Consider the following 20,787-nt stretch of genomic DNA (forward strand, 5'->3'; position numbering starts at 1 on the left):
TTCCCTTCTCCTGCTGCACCCTCGGAGCACCTCCCATTGCATCTGTGTGAACCAAAACTGTATGAAGAGGAACACCACTTCTGGGCTGGAAAGACACTAATTGACAACTTGTGATGTGCCAAGAAGGAGAAGAGGATTTGAAGTCCTTGTTGGTCAAGGCCAAAAACTATAGCCTTCAGTATATGTTTCACCTCAACGCAAGGGAGACAGAATCCTCACAACGGGACTGATGAGCAACATAGTGATAAATGGAGAAAGTATTGAGGTCCTCAGGATTTCATTTTACTTGGATCTATAATCAGCAACCATGGAAGCAGCAGGTAAGAAATCAAATGGCCTATTATCACATTGGGCAAGGCTGATGACAAAGACCTCTGTAAAAAAGCAAACGGCCGCACTGAAGTACACATGACCCACAGCCATGGTATTGTCAATCACCGCATATACATACAAAAGCCTAACAATGAATAAAGAAGACCAAGGAAGAAGTGATGCCTTTGAATTACGGTGAAGAATATGAAACATTCCACTGACTGCCAACAGGACGAACAAATCTTTCTTCGCAGGGAGAATAGAGAAACATGTTCTTAGGAGGGAACAATCCCTAGAGAAAGATGTCATACTTGGTAAAGTAGAAGGTTAGCACAAGGGGAGAGAATGAGGAAAGCTTTCTGTAAAATAGATTGCTCCTACAGCAATGGGCTCACACACGTGAAATTCGTAAGGAAAACCTGGGATCACTCTATTGCACATAAGATCACTGTGAACGGACTCAGTGTCACCCCAAACCACATGTTGAATACCTGCAACCCATTTCTCCCCTTCTTCCACCTACCACACATTCCGAGTTCCATAAATGCCGAAACCTTGTCTGTTGTGTTTACTCTGAAACCCCTTGCAGACAGCATAGCGCTTAGCCTGCAGAGAACATTCAATAGTAATTACCGGATTCGGCATGAAAAGAGTCGTGTTTCTGACCTCCGGTGTTTGATCGTAATAATAGTGAGAGGAGGAAGGGAAACATCATGACTAACATACGGATAGCACACACCATACCAGGCATTCTTTTAAACGGGTCTATATAATTGAACGTATTACTCTTTACTATAAACCCACCAAGTAGACACTGATAGCTCATCCATTTCATAAGTGAGAAAGCTGAGGTCAAGTGAGATGCCCAAGATCACACAATGTACGAGAAAGCTAACATTTATTTAAACCCAGAGCAAAGGCTATGCTTTTAATTACTATTATGTGGCTCTTCTTAAAACAGAGTAATTCTCCCATCTCTCAATCTAAGGGAAGAGGGAAGGGAATTAATGTATGGAACACCCTCAATTCTGTTTTTTAACATGCACAATTAATTTTAAGGGACTTAATGATATCAGTTCAGTGGTAGTGAGCTTGAATCTAATGATATTTTAAAGTACCTGCAATGTTGTTCGATTCTACTGGATATAACTAACTTGGGAGAAATAAATATACCTGTCCCAGCCCTTTGCCCTGAGCCCTTACACACCTTTTAGGTCAGAAACTATCCCTGATACTTCACTCAGGTAATTCCTGGTACTTGGAAGGCTGAGGGTCAGGAGAGCGTGGCCGAGACTAAGGGTGAGCTGGTGCTATGAAATTTCCCAAGGCCTCCCTCCTAGTTTATCCTGCAGAGAAAATTGGAGTGACAAACTAGAGCACCTACACTGCTTGTTTGATGACTCTGGATTTTTCAAGAAGGTATTCAGAAATTCTTGCCCCCATCACCGCTCCAGTTGGTGTAAACATCATTTCCAGGTACTTTCCAAAGCGGCTCGAGTTGTCATTGATGGCAGTACATGCGTTCCCAAAAGCTTCCACCAGGGAGTTCACTTGCAGAATTTTCTCTCTCAAGGTCTGATTATTAGCCTGTGTTGAACAGCAAACAGTCAAGAGGGACTGGCAGAAACTCCAGCAAACCCAGCAGGCACCCTTCCCTGCCCGCCCAAGTTCACATTCTCCTTTTGGGACGAGCTCCGTTTAGGGTAATTAGCACCAGTCACTCGAATCAGTTTCTCATTTGAGCAATTCCCCAGGTGCATGTTAATCAGGTCAGGTCATTTGTCTGAGCTTCAGTTTTAAAATCCAGTCATACTTAAAATCCTTGGCAGATAAAAGGCCGAGAGAGTTCAGAGAGAGAGATTTTCTCTGTCACCCATTATAATAGTCAAGAAAACTCAACGGTTAAAAAAAAAAATCCTCAGGTTCCTTCATAGCTAAACCCAATGGCATGGAGTTGATTTTAAATCATGGAACCCTTATATGGTGTCTCTGAGCCTGTTATCTTTAAGGAAGCAGACAGCCTCGTGCCTTTTCCCAAGGAGGAGCGGGTGGGTTTGAACAGCCACCTCCATCATTGACAGTCGAATACTTACCTGGCAGGGACAATCGTCACATAGCGGACTAATTCTGAGCATGTACGTATACATGATAGGAGACACGAGACCATTTTCCAAGTCATTCTTTCAATGTCATCGCACCAAACAATAGTTTCTCTCACTTTCTGGTTTCCAACCTTTTAATAGCCTACTGGCTCTCCTTGGTCTTGTCCCCAGCATTTAACACGTTTGCTGCTTAATGACTACAGGTCTTTATTACATTGAAAACATGAAAAACTCGTTAGTGAGCTACTACTAAGCCCGTGCTGGCGTGCTTTCCCTCACTACGGGAAAGAAGGGTGGCATACTGACATCTCAAAGCCACAGCTATCGCGAATGGACACAAACAAGACGGAGTGTTTCATGTAGCCTGTAATAAAAGTGCTATTTGGGTCATTTCTAAAATACTCAGCTATTCTGCAGTAACTCCTAGGGACAATGTAACAAACCAACCAACAGGTAGTCCATACCTTTCCCAAGAATGTCAAATGCTGAACAATCAGGTGGGCACTTTCTGTCTTCCCAGATCCACTTTCGCCACTGATGACGATACACTGACACAGAAAACAGAATGGAATGTGAATGGTTAACAGCACAGGAAGCAGCGTGTGATTTCAACTATCAACCTCAAACTCACTGCCAGCGAACGGATTCTGACACAGCGAGCCCTGCTGGTGAGCAGGCTATGCATTGAGCTGCTGACAACAAAGTCGGCTGTTCAAACCCACCAGTAGCTCCACGGAAGAAAAACGAGGCTCTGTACTCCTCTAAAGATTTAAAGTCCCAGAAAGTCAAAAGGGGTCAGGTTCTACTCTGTCCTAGACAGTCACTGAGTCAGAAAAGTCATCTAGGGCCTCATATAATACCCTCTACTGTAGACTTTAATTTTTTTCACTGAGCAAGATAACTAGGCATCTTTCCATCTTGGAAACTCACAGAGGGTCGTGACGAGTCAGCACTGCGTCAATGGCAGTGAGTTTGGGGATGGTATTCTGAGTGAGGGTGGGCATTTTTTCATTCGCTGAAGGTCATTTGTATTGTGTGCATGTGTGTGACTTGTATACTTATATATGCATTTTGTCCTTTCTTGGTGCTTTTGGTCTTTTTATTATTGATTTCTAAAAGTTCTTGATATGTAAAAAAGATTAAGAGAGCTGTTTCCTAACCTGAGAAAACTAGAAATCACTTTCTATTAATTTCCTCTCTATGAAATCTATAAAAATAAAAAACTCACTGCCACTGAGTCAATGCTAAGTCCTAACACAACTGACTGTGTGGGTTTCCGAGACTGTAAATCTTTATGAGAGTAGATAGCCTCTTCTTCCTCCCGAGGGGTGGGGGCAGGGTGGGGGGGTGGCTGGTAGTTTCAAATTACCAACCTTGCAGTTAGCAGCCCAGCCTAGCTTGGTACCTACTTCACTACCAGGGAGCTTCATGCAATTTATGGGCATTTCACAAGTCTCTAGAAGGGTAGAAACTTGCTGTCACCAAGCTTCTAACTCATAGTGAACCCATGTACTCGATCTTAAATCTCCACTGTAGTAGCTTCATCGATTCCTTAAGCTGGCCTTGAGCTGGGACTGGGTAGGCCAGTGGTTTTCAACCTGTGGGTCGTGACCCCTTTGGGTCAAATGACCCTTTCACGGGGGTCACCTAAGATCATTGGAAAACACTTATTTCTGATGGTCTTAGGAACCGACCGAGACACTGCTCCTCTCTCCGTCTCCAGGCGGGTCCACCCACATGCAGATACGCCCACCTATGAGTACCCGCTGTGTTGACTTTTACCCATGCTACACCATTCTTCAAGCAAAATTTCATTTATTTGCCATTAGAAATAAATATTTTATAATGTATAATTACATATTGTTTTTGTGAGTAATCACTATACTAATTATGTTCAATTTGTAGCAATGAAAATATATCTTGCATATCAAATATTTACATTATGATTCATAACAGTAGCAAAATGACAGTTATGAAGTAGCAACGAAAATCATGTTATGGTTGGGGTCCCCACCACATGAGGAACTGTGTTAAAGGGTCACGGCCTGAGGAAGGTGGAGAACCACTGGTCTAGGCCTCAGGAAATACGCATATTAGATTTTTCACCTAACACTTGCGTATCATATTTAGTGACTTGTATTTCAAACAGAGTAATAAATCAGTGTGTGTGTACACATATTGAAGGGGAGTAAGAACCCGGCTATGGAGTGCATTCTGACTCAGAGTTACAGCTCCGCACAGAGAACAACTGCCCCACGGGGCTCCCTCGGTGGCAAGCATCCTGGAAGCAGGCTGCCACACGTCTTTCTCCTGAGAAGTGGCTGGAAGGTTAGAACCACTAGTCTTTCAGTTACTTTAAACTCAGTTCAGTTTTGACGCAATGCATAATCATTTCTTGGCAGCTTAATGGCATGGTGTGTCATCACAGTCAACCTGTGTACAATATTTCATCCTGGGCTGGACTATGAAAATTACAAGACCTTCATAAGAAGGAATTTCACTTGTGCCGCTCTACATTCTGTTTTCATTACAATCGTTGCCTCATGAATTGAGTTTGTTTGCTCTATGTTCTCAGTATAGTCATATGAGGAATGCCCTCATTACATTTCATTGGGGGAAAATACACACTCTTGATGTGAACGTGGCACATCTTGAAAGGGGCGTTCATGTTCCTTCTACCCTGACTTGACTTTATCAGTGTTCCAGTTTGTCTGAGCTGCTGTTTCATCTCTTATTTTGCTGGGCAGCTCTGGCACACAGGTTAAGAGGTTTGCTGAAGAAAGAAATGCGGAGCATCTTACAGTGTGACTGATAAACAAAACAAAAAACCCACTGTTGGTAAGGCCAGGCTGTCCCATAGAGACCCTCTCTAGGGTTTCTGCAGCGGTAAATCTTTGTGGTCATCCTCTCCCCACTGAGCAGCTGGTGGATTTGAACCACCAACCTTGTGGTTAGCAGTTCAACTCTTACTCGACAGGACTCTAGACAGTGCGGCAGTCTGGAGGAAAGAGGAGCAGCAGGTGCATCCTCACCTGGTCCTTGCTGAAAGTAACCATGCACTGGTAAGCAGCATCAGCTGACGCAAATATGTGGGGGGGATTGGAGACTCGTTTCACTCCGTGATAAAGCCTGGAGAACTGAAGAAAACATTGTCAATGTAAAGGAAAATGATAATGGTTTTAAGTCCTACACTTCCTCAGGCTCCACTATCTGTGACCCCTGAAACCAAGACTTAGTTTTATTAAGGGCGTCTTTGCATCAGGAAGTTCATAGAGCACAGATTCTAGAGTCTGCAGGCCTGAGTTCAAATCCCAATTCTGTACTGACTGCTTTCTTGAGCTTGTACACCTGAATTAATTTCTCTGTACCAATTTCCCTTGTCTGCCACATGGGCTTCAAAATAGTAACAATTGCCTAAGAGAGTGCATTGAAAAGAGTATTAGTGCAGATGTGGTTGGTTAAAATTTAACACTTTATCATTTGATCTCCCTGTTTACTAATTTTTAATTTTGTGTCAGTTTTTAATATTTTCTGCTTTCTTTTCAATTGAGGCTTTTCTCAGTTTAATTTTGTTATTTTTGCTGTTGTGGGTTTTAGTGTTGCTTCTTGCTTGGTATGTGTTTCTGTATGTGAAAGCGAGGGCAGGTAAATCTATAGACAGTGACTAGATGAACTGTTTCTTGGGGGAGTAGCAGAAGAGGTTTCGGGGAAATGGGGAGCTTATACAATGAGTGCAAGAGGAGGTCCTAAAATGGGTGTGGCAATGGTTGCACACTCTTGTTAATATGATCAAACTATGGAATCATAGATGTGAGTTATATGCCAACAAAACTGCTAAAACAAGCAATACTGGACTAAAAGTGTTATGAGAATTAAGCAATGCAGCTCACTAAAATATCTATTGTATGCATATTAATATACTTATATTTTAATTTATTATAATATAATTACTATTGTTATTATAGCTTATTGTTTTAAATGCAACCCAAAATGGAAAGAATTCAGTTTCTATAACATCAATATGGGTATAGACCCATTAGAGTAACATAATTTCGCTCTTAACTTTTTTCCTTCATTGTCCTTTGTAATTGTTATTTATTTTTTATTAAGGAGTAATATGCCTGTATCGAATAACTTACCTGTGGAGAGTATATACTTAGATTCTGAAAAGGGTTTAAGGCAATTAAGATATCTCCAACATAGGTATAAATCATCGAGTCCATATAACGTCTCTGCAGCTGATGGATAAGCGCATCCTAAGACGAGGAAGTGACATTGAAATGAAAGATTATTTCCAATTAAAAGAGAAGCTCCAAAAACAACAACACTTTCTTTAACAAAATACTTCTTCTCTAAAAGATGAAAGTTAGCCATTTAAATCTTGAAACTGATCTTAAAGATTCTAAATGTAGATACCGCCTTGAAAGAAGAAAGGTTAGTGAGATACTTAGCTGAGTCTTTGGCTTAGAAGTTGGAATCCTGCCAAAGGTGCCTTAGAAGAAAGGTCTGGTGATCTAATCTAATTCTCAAAACTCGACCACTGAAATCCATCGGAGAATAGTTCTATTCTGGATTATATGGATTCATTTGGAGTTTTACACGGAGGGAAACTCACTACTGCAGAGCCCATTCCGACCCACAGTGACCCTGAAGGGCAGGGTAGAACGGCCCCTGTGGGTCTCTGAGGCTCTAAACTGTTTTGTGGGTGCAGAAAGCTGCGTCTTTCCCCAGAGGAGGAGCTTGTTGTTTTGACTCGCCAACCTTGTGGTTAGCAGCCCACTGTGTAACGCACCAGTGTACCATCAGAGCGCCCCACAGGAGGTCAGCGGACCCACAGAGACGGAGCCATCCAACAAAGGCACTATCTCTCACAGTGAAAAACTGCCTCACCGAATCAGAATGCTCCATCTTGAATTTGATTTAATAGGCCATTCCTATTGATTAAACCAATACCATAATTTCTCAGAGCATTGCACTTAAAAAATATGTGATGGTGTTCAAAATGGAATACTTTCATATTACACTTTAGTGACTCAGCATTGAAGGCAAGGGCCCCAGAGTGAGAATCAGCAGACACAGATCCATTGCAATTAACAGCTCTATTAAGCATGAGGATTTTAAATGGGGATTATCACAGTTTCTAAATTTCGAGTGCCAGCTGTATTAATTCCACCGTTTCCCTAAGTGAAGTTCCTCTTTAGAACAAACAGTAGTCTTGATTTCTAGGGTTAAGTTGCAGGTGTTTGTGAATGCAGAAAAGACTTCCAGCCGTTAGAGTTCGTCCTGTGGGCCTACACTGTAAAAGGCTTCACGAGAAAAATCCATATTGTCTTACCATCATTTTAGAGAGTAGAAATGAATCCATGTAACACAGGCTCATAGTCACAGCCCCCAAGTGTTCCCTGCACCTCACCCCAAGACTTTCAACAATTCCGTTGTCTCCGTGACCTTCGGAGAAGACGGCTACCACAGAAAGGTCAGAGTATTCCGTGAGATGAATACCATCCCTGAGCGTTAGGTGCAAAATATGTAGTACCTCGTCCAGAACTTCGAGATTCACCAAATCATCCTCAAGGCAGTATTTTTCCGCGCCCTCCACGTGATAGGGCCTTCTGGTGTGCATCCTCTCATGCCTAGAAATGATCGAGAAAGGGTAAGCATTGAGGCAGTGTGTTCAGCCGTAGAAACAGGGTAGGGCGAAGGGCCGGTTCACAGTCTCGTGGCATGAAAGGTTCAGACTTCACGAGGGGCAGGGACAGGAAGAGCCAGTGCAACGCTTGTCCCCGTACTCTTGCTGTCCCTGGAGGGCTCTCAGAGGTCAGACCAGCCCCACAGCATGGCTTCCCTCCAGCCACCGGGAGGCGCCGCCGAACACTGACATTTCCTTTGTAAAAGTGCCAACCACAGAATGATGTCACAACTAAGCATGTACAGAATCGGCATACTATCTGTGGGCACACAGATGTATACAACACGCATATAGGTACCCATGAATAGTAGACCAATTCCACGAATGCTTAGTTGCACTGAGGACATCTGACATTACTCTGTAGACCAGCAGTTCTCAACCTGTGGATTGTGACCCCTTTAGGGGCCGAACGGCCCTTTCACAGGGGTTGCCCGATTCATAACAGTGGCAAAATGACAGTTATGAAGTAGCAACAAAAATAATGTTATGGTTGGGGGGGTCACCACAACATGAGGAACTGCATTAAAGGGTCGCAGCATTAGGAAGGTTGAGAACCACGGCTGTAGACATTTTCATTCTCATTTAACATTGTCATTTTTTAGAAAACAATGTTTAAGTATCTGATCTAATTTTTTTTTCATTTTAATCACTGGGTTATATTACCTCATGACTGTACACCAATTTATTTACCTCTCAAAACTCACTGTCAATGAGTCAATGCTACAGGACAGGGTGAAACTGCCCCTGTGATTTTCTGAGACTGTAGCTCTTCTCCCGAGAGCAGCTTAAGGTTTTGAAATGCCGACCTTGCAGTTAGCAGCCCAACGCATAACCATTATGCCACCAAGTCCCATGCTCAGGAACCCTGGTGGCATAGCGGTTATGGGTTTCAGCTGCTAACTACAAGATCAGTAGTTTGAAGCCACCTGCTGCTCCTCAGGAGAAAGACGAGGCTCTCAGAAACTCCACGGGCAGTTACATCCTGCCCTATAGGGTTGCTGTGAGTTGGAAACTAATTAATGGTGAGGAGAGTGAGGGTCCCAGGCTTATCAAGATTTAGGCTGATATAAAGCTTTTGCTATTACAAACAACGTGTTTATCTCCTTGAGCATATACGTGAGATTTCTCTTCGGTGATACGGTCACCAGATGTTATAAAAATGTAGCTGGCAATCAATACCAATCCCTTTTGGTGTACTAAAATATAGTCTTTAGGGTATAAAATCAGTTCAAGCCCAAGTCGGCTTTCGTACTTCCCTTCTCAAGCTTATCGCTCCTCAGTGGGGTCCAGTGGGGAAGCATTGGCCTGGAAGTTATGAGAACAGGGTCCAAGTGTCTGGATCGCGATGTGGCATGGGCCATTCCACAAAGCCTGCAACTGCCAGAATCCTCATTTTCCTCGTCAGTCAAGTAGAAAGTCTCATGACTCCTCTAGCAATCTCACGGTGACAGGCAGGGACATACAGTCATGGGTATGAAAACACTTTGAAGAGAAAAAGGAGCGGACCAACTTATCCTTACCAATCCTACTCGAATGTGGAACCAACCGTTTTCCCACCTTAACGCATAACTCAGAATACTGATAGCCAAACAAAAGGACGGCCAGAATATCCTCCCCGCGGATGAAAATTCTCCAGAAGAGGAAGCATGGGAGATTAGTCCCCTGGCATCTTCTAGGAGCTGCATCTTTGAAGGCGAAGGAGATACCAGCACAGAGATACAGTTCTATCCATCCAGGCTCCGGAACTTGCTTTAACTGAAGGTGTTGGGGTACGTGCCATGTAGTAGACATGGATTCTTGATGTACCCCGATGCCTTCGTCATAGCACTACAGTGGTCAAAAGGAAGATGCGAACTCAAGCGGCTCTATATAGAGAGCCTTACGTTTACAGCCACCACTTGCCTGTCACTTTGTGGGACTGTGGTGGCTGGTGTGCTCCTGTGATGCCGGAAGCTCTGTCGCTGGGATTTCAGAAGCCAGCTCGGCCACACCACGTACACGCATTCCAGCGGCGCTTTCGGAATCCAGGAATCCTGCAAATGCTGTCTGCAAAGCTAGATTTGCGCCTCAGAAAATCTTTGCAAAATACTATTTAATAGCTTTTAAAGGATCTTGCCTGCTGCTATTGACTATCAGTACCTCTTCCCCTACTTACAAGTAGTCAGAAACTTAGCATGTTTGATCCCAGACTGGGGCTGGCAATGTGGGAGTCGACACAGATGCCTAACATACCTACTCAAAGATCACGTTCTTCTCCAGTGATGAAGAAGCAAAAGCAGAACACAAGCACTTGTCTTTCTTCCTTAACTAATACTTTTTTCTGAAACTGCTGTCTATTTTCATTTGCTCTTTTGACTACAGTGTGTGGAGGGTTTCTTGAAGAAAGAGAGAAACTAGTCAACACCAGTTTTGATCAGATTCGTGTTATGTAAGGAGCCGTGGTGGCAGAGAGCAGTAGGTGTTGGCTGCTAACCATGGTCAGCAGTCCAAACCCACTGGCTACGCTGCGGAAGACAGGGGAGGCTTTCTGCTCCGGTAACGAGTGATGGTCTCAGAAGCCCACCGGCACAGTTCTATTTTGTCCTCTAGGGGCGCTTTGAATCCGATTTGACTTGTTGGCAGTGAGTTGGTTTTGCCCTTAACTTCACATATCATTCTGAAAACTGTTGTTCTCTAAATTTACTTATTTTTAATTGAAATTCAAGAATAAAATATATCTTACATAAAATATTTTATTAATATTATAGACAATAGATAATATTAATAATATATTTAATATTTCATCAAGAGATTTGTTGTCTCTGGTCGGGATCAACTCCAAGGTGGTGAGTTGGATTTTTCTGAGTGACTTGTCAATTTAAATTCCTCTCAGCATGCTCCACCTAGTGCCTTACTTGGGAATAGCATCTATTATTCAATATTCCTGAAAAATTCTTGTACAATGAATGGAAAAACATAGATCTCCAACTAACAGGTGATGACAAGAAATTTCAAAAACAGCTACCTGGCCCACTGACTGGAAGAGATTGATAGTTGTGCCCATTCCAGAAAAAGCGGGGACTCAACAGAATACGGAGAGTATTGAACAATATCAGTAACATCACACCCGTAAGCGTGTACTGAAGATCATTCAAAAGCAGCTGCAGCAGCACATCTACAGGGAGCTGCCAGAGAATCAGGCCAGACTCAGAAGAGGGCATTGCATGAGTGGTAGCGTTGCTGACGCCAGCTCTATCTTGCCTGAAAGCAACGGGTAACGGGAAGTTACCTGTGTTTTATTGATTGTGCATTCACCTGTGTGGACCCTAATAACGTATGAATAACATTTAGATGAATGGGAATTCCAGAACACTTAATTATGCTCTTGTGGAACTAATAGGCGGCCACTGAAACAAAACATGGGGTAACGTTCTACAACTGGACAAGGTGCGCGTTAGGGCTGTATCCATTCACTACACTGATTTAATCTGTATGCAGAACAAATTACCTGAGAAGCTGAATTGTAAGAAAGAATGCAGCAGAAGGATTGGAGGGCGTCTCATTAACGAGATGCCTCATGCAGATGACGTGTCCAAAGTATATGAGACAAAGTCTCCCCAGCTTTGCCTTTAAGGAGCATTCTGGCTGTACTTCTTCCAAGGCAGATTTCCTTCTCCTTTTGGCAGTCCATGGCTCTTTCAATATTCTTTGCCAGCACTATATTTCAAAATACATGGATTCTTCTTCTGTCTTCCTTATTCATTGCTCAGCTGCAAGGAATATGTCACATGCACATGAGGTCACTGAAAACAGCACCCACCTTAATCCTCAAAGTAACATCCTTGCTTTTCAACACTTTAAAGAGGTCTTGTGTGGCAGACATATCCAAAGCAATTCGTCTTTTAATCTCTTGACTGCTGCTTCCCTAAACGTTGGTTGTGGATCCAAACAAGATGAAAACCTTGACAACTTCAGTCTTTTCTCCTGATGGTCCCTATTGGTCCAGTTGTGAGGATGTGGGTTTTCTTTTCTTTTCGTTGTCATCCATACCGAAGGCTGCAATCCTTGATCTTCATCAGCAAGTGTTTCAAGTCCTCCTCACTTTCAGTAAGCAAGGTTGTGTCATCTGCATATCACCAGTTCTTCATAAGCCTTCCTTCAATCCGGATGCCACATTCTTCTTCATATAATCCAGCTTCTTTAATTAGTTCCTCAGCATACAGATTGAACAAGCATGGTGAGAGGATACAACCCTGAAGCACACCTCTCCTGGTTTTAAACCATGCAAGATTCCTTGGTTCTGTTCCCATAGTTGCCTCTTGATCCATGCATAGGCTCCCCGAGGGCACAATGAAGTGATCTGGAATTCCTACTCTGCTTAAGATTTCTCATAGTTTGTTGTGTTCCATAGAGTTGAACGCCTTGGCACAGTCAATAAAAAAGAAGTAAACATCTTGTGGGGTATCCTCTGCTTTCAGCCAAGACCTATCAGACATCAGCAATGAGAGCCCTGCTCCACATCCTCTCCGAATCCAGCCTGAACCTCTAGTAGCTCCCGGTTCATCTACTGCTGCACCCATTGTTGGATGATCCTCAACAGAATTTTACTTGCATTAATGTCAGTGATACTATTCTATAATTTGAGCATTCGGTTGGGTCACCTCTCTCTGGAAGGAGCACAAATATGTGTCTCTTCCAGTTAGTTGCCCAAGTAACTATCTTTCAGATTTCTTGGCACAGACGAGTGAGTGCTTTTCTGCTTGTTGAAACATTTTGATTGGTATTTTATCAATTACTGAACCCTTGTTTGTGGCTAAACCTTTCAAGGGCAGAACTTTTTCTTCAGTACCATTGGTTCTTGCTCACATAGTAACCTCCTGAGATGGTTGCATGCTGATTTGTTGTTTGGTCCAGTGACTCTGTGTATCCTTTCCATCTTTTTATGCTTCCTGCATCACTCAATATTTAGCCCATACAGTCCTTCACTATTTCAACTCAAGATTTGAAGTTCTTCTTCAGTTTTTTTCAGTAGTCATTGTGTTTGACATACTAAAAACAGGTGACTTCTCTGAATTTATTATGTTCATCTTTGGAAAAACCCCTTTCCTGCTGAACTTAGAGCAATTGGTTCGACACTCATTTTAGCTCTTTAAACACTTTGAGGGATTACACTCATCCTGTCTCATGGGAATCTGGAGTGTGACACCAAGCTGAGATGAGCGACAGCGTGTCGCGCTCTGGGTGTTTGGCACTTTTGCTCTGTGTTACATGTTTCTTTCCTGAAGTAACAAATGCCAGGGAATAAAAATGTAGTATTCTATACATAAGCAAATATTACAAACATAGTTCCTTCTAACTTGTGTTTTGTTTTTTAAATCATTTTATTGGGGGCTCTTACAGCTCTTATAATATTCCATACGTCAATTGAATCACACATATTTGTACAAATGTTGCCATCATCATTTTCTAAACCTTTATTTTCTATTTGAGCCCTTGGTAGTTCCTTCTCATTTTTATACTTACTAACGGAATGAACATTACGATGGACACTTAGCATATGCTGTCGTGCGAATGAACGTTAAAAAGAGTAACGGATGTGGACTTGTGGTTCCCACCTTGGCCGCCCACCGTAGAGGACCCCGATGACAAGTCTCATTTTAACTGTGGTTCGCTGAACTCGGCAAAGACTAGGTAGTGCTTCTGTCTAATTAATTAAACCCGGTGAACCCCTCCACTGACTACGCCATGTTGGCTACCTGGCCTAGCTTCTCAGACAATTGGAATTTGGGGGTTGAAAGTTAGCGGGTAAGAGATTCAAAGCTCTGGGTTGTTCCTAGAGTTTGGTGTATAGGGTGGCGGGGTATAGAACTATGATTGGTCTTAGTTTTTAAGGATCAGTGAAAGGGTCCACCGGTTTCTGAGTCCATGGCTCACACAAGGTGGAAATGAAGCAAGTCTGAGAGATTGCATCCAAGGACACTTGTTCTAAGTGCTCTTGCACATATTCATACTGGAGACGTTTCTCTGGTGGACTAAGTTACCAAAGTGCTCTTCCCTTCCCTACAGCTTCACTCGGTGTCCTGGGCAAGCACTCTTGCACCCCATCACTGGGCTAACTGACGTCTTTGTTTGAGTTGCTGGTCCTATGAAGGATACTGACAAAGAGCATGGTTTGGTTTTTTCCCCAACGTGACTCCTTGAGCTCTTGGCCTATTCCTGCTGGCCAGCCAACCCTGTCTCTAGAAATGGTGACTTTCAAGCGGGTAGGCATGAACAGAAATGTTAGGGGCTTCAGTAGGTGTGGCAGTAAACATTCTTCTACTCACTTGCAATTACGAGGAAGACAAAGCAATAAAGAGGTGCTCTGAATCATGACTCAGGGATGAAAAGGACATAAATGCTTTTACTCTATTAATTACAGGGACAATGCGGCGTAGTGGAGCCCTGGTGGCATAGTGTTCACGCATTGGGCTGACACCATATGGTTGGATGCTTGGAACCACAATCTGCTCCCCGGGAGGAAGACTGGGCTTTCTACTCCAGTGAACACTTACAGTCTCCGAAACCCACAGAGTCAGCATTGGCTCGATGGCAGGGAGTCTGGATGTGGCGTCGTGGTTGTGCATAAGGCTGCTAACTGCAAGGTCAGCGTTTCAAAACTGCCAGTTGCTCGGCAGGAGGCAGATGGGATTTCAAACGCCTGTAAGGATGTGCAGTTTCAGAAACTCACAGGAGCAGTTCTACCTTGCCCTCTAGGGCCACAGTGAGTCAGCATCGACTCGACGGCAGTGAGTGAGAACACTAGTAAAGGGGCATCGCTACCCTGGAAAATGCACACCGGTCTTTCAGGCAATCATCCAGTGGCCGACCACGACGGAGGCCACTTCCATTCCTCCCCACCAAGCATCATGCTCTCTCCTCCATCCACAGTGACCCTGAAGGACCAACGAACAAGTCACACCCCATCACCACTTATCAGATACCAAGGACACAGACTTGTTGGGAATGCGGGTGGCGAACAGAAGGTGGGGCAGAGAGTGTCCATGCTCAAAGAAGCTGTGTGGTGGTCCTCCAGTGTTTCAGACAAATGTCTCTGTGCACTGCATCCAAAGTTAGGGACATGGTGGGTGGGAGAGGTAAGGTTGGGGGCTTCAAAAAGTGTGGAGGGAAAATGAAATTAAAATACTTCTTCCTAATCATTTTCATCCTTTGACAACAAGATTAATAAGGACGTGACATCGTCCTAATGAGAGTCAAAATGTGATATTACATGAGGGGTCGATCTTTACCCAGAACTTCAAATTATAGCTACTAAACATCCAAATAAGATTTAAAAAAATATGTATTTAAATGCATTTTTTAAATGGGGGTTGGAATTACTACACTTTCTAGTAGTTTCTTATCTAGGCAAACTTTTGACCAGGATTTTAGTAAATCTTGTCATCCATCATATTAAATATTCTTTCATATATATCTATTCTTCACATACTATCTTGCTATCCAGCATTTCACATTTACAGTAAGAAACATACTATCTGTAGCTGTAGTTTGTGCATTAACAATGTCCATCTTGATGTAACAAACACTAAAGTAATATGATGATTAAAGTTACGTACCCACTTGGCTGGGCTATGATTTTCAGGAGTTTAGCAGTTATGTAATTGGCAGTCATGTAACAATGTAATCATCCTCCATTTTGTGATCTGACGTGGTCGTCTACCACTTCTCCATAAAGCCAAGGTTTTTTGTATAACCACTTGAACTGTGCCGTCTTAACCATGTCTCTAGTAAAATGATGCAGCAAGAAGCAGCGCCAGCAGCAGACAGTGAAATATTCCTCCATTCATTCACTCAGAGATACATAGATAGACACAGTCACTAATTATGACAAGGGTTAGATTTATGTCTTTATTAAGAGAATCTCTAACTTCTCTGTGTCATATATTTTCAGAACACTATGAAGTGATCTTCTGGAGTCATTACTGACACAGAAATCCAGGCACATCCAGGTTTGTGATGTGCCAGGCTCATGGGTACACTCACTCGTTGGTACATCAAAGGGGGGTGGGTGAGAGAGCTAAACTGGGGGAAGTCTGGTGGTTCAGCAGTAAGCAAGCTGTATTAAAGGTCACCGCTGCAAGTTGAAATGAAATCAGAAAAGCTGAGGTTATTGTTTTAATCAGCCTCAGGCAAATTGCATGAACAGAATCAAACTCCATGAAACAGAGCAGGAAAATAAATCTAGCAACTTAATTCTGCCACCAAATAATACACAGAGTAGACCCTTGGCATTTTGGGGATTAACGTTTGTGTTTTCAGTGAGTTCCCTGCAGAGGCGTGACATTCAAAGGCTTGTTCTTCCACTGAGGCTCACAGTTGAGTGGTAGCCAGAGGTAAGTGAACAGGAGAGAACCTGGCACTTTCCTGTGCCCACGCAATTCCGGGTGGCCTTGCTCTGCTCTCAATGACTCTTGTGCAGTGATAAAAAGCATTTTTTTTTAGTCAGTTCTGTGTCCCTGGAGCTTACTGGTGAACTGACATGCCAGATGATACTAATAAATTCAGGGATTTCAAAGGGATTTGTGCAAAAGTTCTTTGGTGGGTCAAGGAAGGGGGACTGGCATAAAGGAAACGAGCAAATTGTTGACCAGCATCCCTGACAGATTACATAACAAAGTGACCACAACTCTTTATTGTTTTCACAGACTTTCCACGGTAATCGCCTCCTTTGCAGCCACTCATCTGTCTGTCAGTTTGTCCTACTGGGGTGGCTTGTATGTTGTGGCGATGCTGAAAGCCATGCCACCAATATTCCTAACACCAGCAGTGTTGCCCCTGGTACAGGCTTCGGGGCACTTCCAGACTAAGAGCAGACTGTGAAGCTGGAACGGCTGGTTCACTTCTCAGGGATGGGCCCCTGAGCAGCTGAGCTTTGTCACGTGCCGGGCTGGAGGATGTGCCCCTCCCGTTGGAAGGTGCTGAAAATCACCGGGGAAGAGCCGCCCCCTCCAAGGAGAAGCAGTCTCAATGACACGATAGAGCCACACTCCGGGACGCTTTCCTGCTCATGAGGCACAACTCAAAATGCGGAATTAAAGCTGAGACCAACTATTAATTATTAGAACACCTTATTAATGATCTAGGAAAATTGGAGGTCATCAAAATTCCAGTTTTCCACAACTTTTTTGATGCACTGCCTGTTGGATTTAGTTTATGCTTTATGTGTCACTGGGTATGATTCTTCGGCTATTTTTTAGGTTTGAAAATGCCCCAGAAATGTTCCACCATATAAAAATATAGGAGCCCTGGTGGTATAGTGGTTACCCATTGGGCTGTGATCTGCAAGGTCAGCAGTCAAAACCACCTGTGGCTCCGAGGGAGAAAAATGGAGCTTAAAGCAGTGGTTCTCAATCTTTGGGTCAAATGGCCCTTTCACAGGGGTAATCTAAGACCATCGGAAAACACATATTTTCGATGGTCTTAGGAACTGAGACACCACTCCTCTATCTGTTTCTAGGCGGGTATGCCCACATACAAGTACCCGGCATGATGACATCATCACACCAACCCCATCACATACACCCCATTCAAATACAGGTTTATGTGATAGGGTTGGCACCACAATGTACTAATGCAGACCAGTCACACATATAGAGAGCTACTGTGTAGAAAGCAGCTGTTGTGTTAAAAGCAGCTACTGTGTTGAAAGCAGCTACTGTGCTGAAAGCAGCAGTATTGGAGGAAAAACGACACTTCATGAATTATAATTACATATTGTTTTTGTGATTAATCACTATGCTTTAATTATGTTCAATTTGTAACAATGAAAATGCATCCTGCATATCAGATATTTATATTACAATTCATAACAGTAGCAAAATAACATTTATGAAGTAGACACAAAAATAATTCTATGGTTGGGGGTCACCACACATGAGGAACTATATTAAAGGGTCATGACATTAGGAAGGTTGAGAGCCACTGCTTTAAGGCTTAAAGAGTTACAGTCTTGGAAACTCACAGGGGCAGCTCTACCCTATTCTATAGGGTCACTATGTGTCAGCAAGCACTTGATGGCAGTTGAGACTGAGAACATAAACTAATAGTAATTACTTCTTTATTTCAAGCTACTTTGGTGTATGAAAGATTTCATAGGTATGTTCTACTTCTGAAAATCAGGGGACACCTTTATTTGTCCTCTAACTTTAACTGTTTAACAGAGGGGAAATTGGAAAGCATCACACTCAATATCCTAGGCCCGTGTGAGTTGAAATGGACCAGAAGGGGCCATTCTGAATTAAAGCAGCAGACAGTTTTCTGTGCGAGGAATGACAAGTTCAAGAAGATTGGCGTCACATTTATCGCTAAACAAATTTCAAGATCTCGAAGTACAATGTTGTCTGTGATAGCATGACATCTCTATACCTACAAGGAAGACTATAATACAGCTAGTAAGCACAAAACCAGCTCGTGTAACCACTAGAGTCGATGATGAAGAAACTGAAGAATTCAATCACCTTCTTCAGGCTGAAATTGATCAAACGTGCAATGAGAAAGTATTGATAATTACTGGTAATTGGAATGAAATCGCTGAAGAAAGAGGAAAGATCAGTAGTTGGAAAATATGACCTGCATGATAGAAATAAAGTTAAAGATTACATAATAGAACTTTTAAGACTAGTGGCGTCTTTATTGTAAATACCTTTTCCAACAACATAACCATACTCATGAACATCACTCGACGGAATGAAAAGGGATCAAACAGACTGCATCTGTGGGAAATCCTGATGGGCCTTGATCAATATCATCAGCCAGAGCAAGGCCAGGGTTCAATTATAGGACAGACCATCAATTACTCATATGCAAGTTCATGATGAAACTAAAGAAGATTCCAAGTCCATGAGGGCTAAAATACAAGCTTGAGTACACCCCACCTGCACTTAAAGACCATTTCAAAACCAGATTCGACACATTGAACAACAACGACCAGATGAGTTTGGGGATGCCATCAAGAACATTATCCACAAAGAAAGAAAAAAGCCATTTCAAAAACAAAACAGGAAAGAAAGGCCAAAATAGATGTCAAAAAAAACCCCCCCAAAAAAAACCCCTGGAACTGGAATGTAGAGAAGCTAAAGCAAGTGGAAGAAATCATGACGCAAACAAGCAAAACAGAAAATGTCAAAAGGCAGCATTCCAGGAAAGCCTTCTAATGACACAAGCAAAGACCTGGGCCAGGAAACCCAAAGAAACTCGCATGTCTCACGCTGAAAGAACTGCAGGAAAAGTTCAAGCCTTGAATTCAATAGTGAAAGGTTCTCTAGATTACAGGGGCAGTTTGAAACCACCAGCCACTCTTTGGGAGAAAGATAAGAGACATACAGAAACTCACAGGGGGCGATTCTACAGCAGGGGTGGGAAGCAATTCATACTGCAAGAGTCCTTTGGATATTTATAATATCATTTGAGGGCCATACAAAATGATCCGCTTTAAAAGTAGCCCAGTCAAACATTTAATTAAGTCACCCTTCATGTGGCGATCCGTCCTCTTTACTGAGGCATCTGATGGTAGCTGGTATTGATGGTTTTGTGGGCCTTATATGACCCGCTGTCCGGACATTTCCACTCCTGATATATAGGGTTACTATGAGTTGGAATCAACTTGATGGCAGTGAGTTTATTCTGAGTGTGAAATGGGTAAAATATTGAATGATGCGGACACGTGGAAAGAATATGGAGGAAACAACCACAGTCAAAAAGAATCGGTCAACATGTAACCATTTGGAGAGTTCGAATGTGGTTAAGAACCTACAGTATTAAAGGAAGACGTCTAAGGCGCACAAGGGCTTGAGATGTGGCTTTCCTCGCCCCCACCATTCATTTTGAAAATTCTTCTCGGGGTTCCTCAACTCTTTAAAACTTTTATTTCTACTCCACTGAAGTTGTCCCAAACTCTTCATTCAACATTATGATTTTTTAATCTATATGACATCACTTTAATTACTGGGGTAATCGCTCCAATCATCTCTCGAAAGTTCCCAAGATCTCAGTTCTCAAAGTCCTCTTTTCACCAATGTAGTCGAACTTACATTCTAAACCTGGGTCCGTGGAAGGCGATGGTTCACAGTGGGAGCCCTAAATCCATGCTGAGATCCAGCCTTCCACTGAGTTCTTTCTGATGGTGGGCCATCAACGTCAAAGCCTTCACCCTCAGGCAGAGTGGGTTTGATATGCCTCCTCTGGCCAGCCCGACCAGGAGCAATCTGGAACTCAGGAACTTTCCTGGTGTGCCAGTGACTGAAATGGAAATACGCGTGGCACATGACTGTTAGTATGCCCTTTCCTGCCAAGACGATCAGAGAACCTACCCAGAACCAACGCTGCAAACTTTTCTAAACTGCACTAGTACATGTATGTCAAGCATGATCCCGCTCTCACTTCTTTAGTCCCATCTGCAATTGTAATGAATTAAGCGGCCACTAATCATGAACTTGTAACAATCTCCTTTGTCTATATGTTCTACTTAACTAGCCCTCGGTTGTGAATTCTTTGGGCTCCATTAAACTGATGGTCTCACTCATCCAAATGATTTGTCTTTTTCTTTATTTTGTTCTTGTCCTGTTTAATAAAGGGGCTAATACTGGACTTAATAGAGGGGTCACTATAAAATATATTGAAGTTGGGGTCTCTTTTCTCTATAACACC

At 42.9% G+C, this 20,787-nt stretch overlaps 1 protein-coding gene across 1 annotated transcript in view; it reads right to left on the bottom strand.

Moving 5' to 3' along the window:
• Nucleotides 1-20,787, bottom strand: part of MYO3B (myosin IIIB) — a 504,101-nt gene that overhangs the window by 283,790 nt on the left and 199,524 nt on the right. Inside the window, exons 11-15 of the mRNA XM_075529130.1 lie at nucleotides 7,951-8,047; nucleotides 6,554-6,670; nucleotides 5,447-5,551; nucleotides 2,879-2,962; nucleotides 1,697-1,899 (exon numbers count right to left, since the gene is read on the bottom strand). Of these exons, the coding sequence (XP_075385245.1) occupies nucleotides 1,697-1,899; nucleotides 2,879-2,962; nucleotides 5,447-5,551; nucleotides 6,554-6,670; nucleotides 7,951-8,047 (606 nt within the window). The remainder of the gene's footprint in view (nucleotides 1-1,696; nucleotides 1,900-2,878; nucleotides 2,963-5,446; nucleotides 5,552-6,553; nucleotides 6,671-7,950; nucleotides 8,048-20,787) is intronic.

This window comes from Tenrec ecaudatus, chromosome 13 (genome assembly GCF_050624435.1).
Source record: "Tenrec ecaudatus isolate mTenEca1 chromosome 13, mTenEca1.hap1, whole genome shotgun sequence".
NCBI classification, from domain to species: Eukaryota; Metazoa; Chordata; class Mammalia; order Afrosoricida; family Tenrecidae; genus Tenrec; species Tenrec ecaudatus.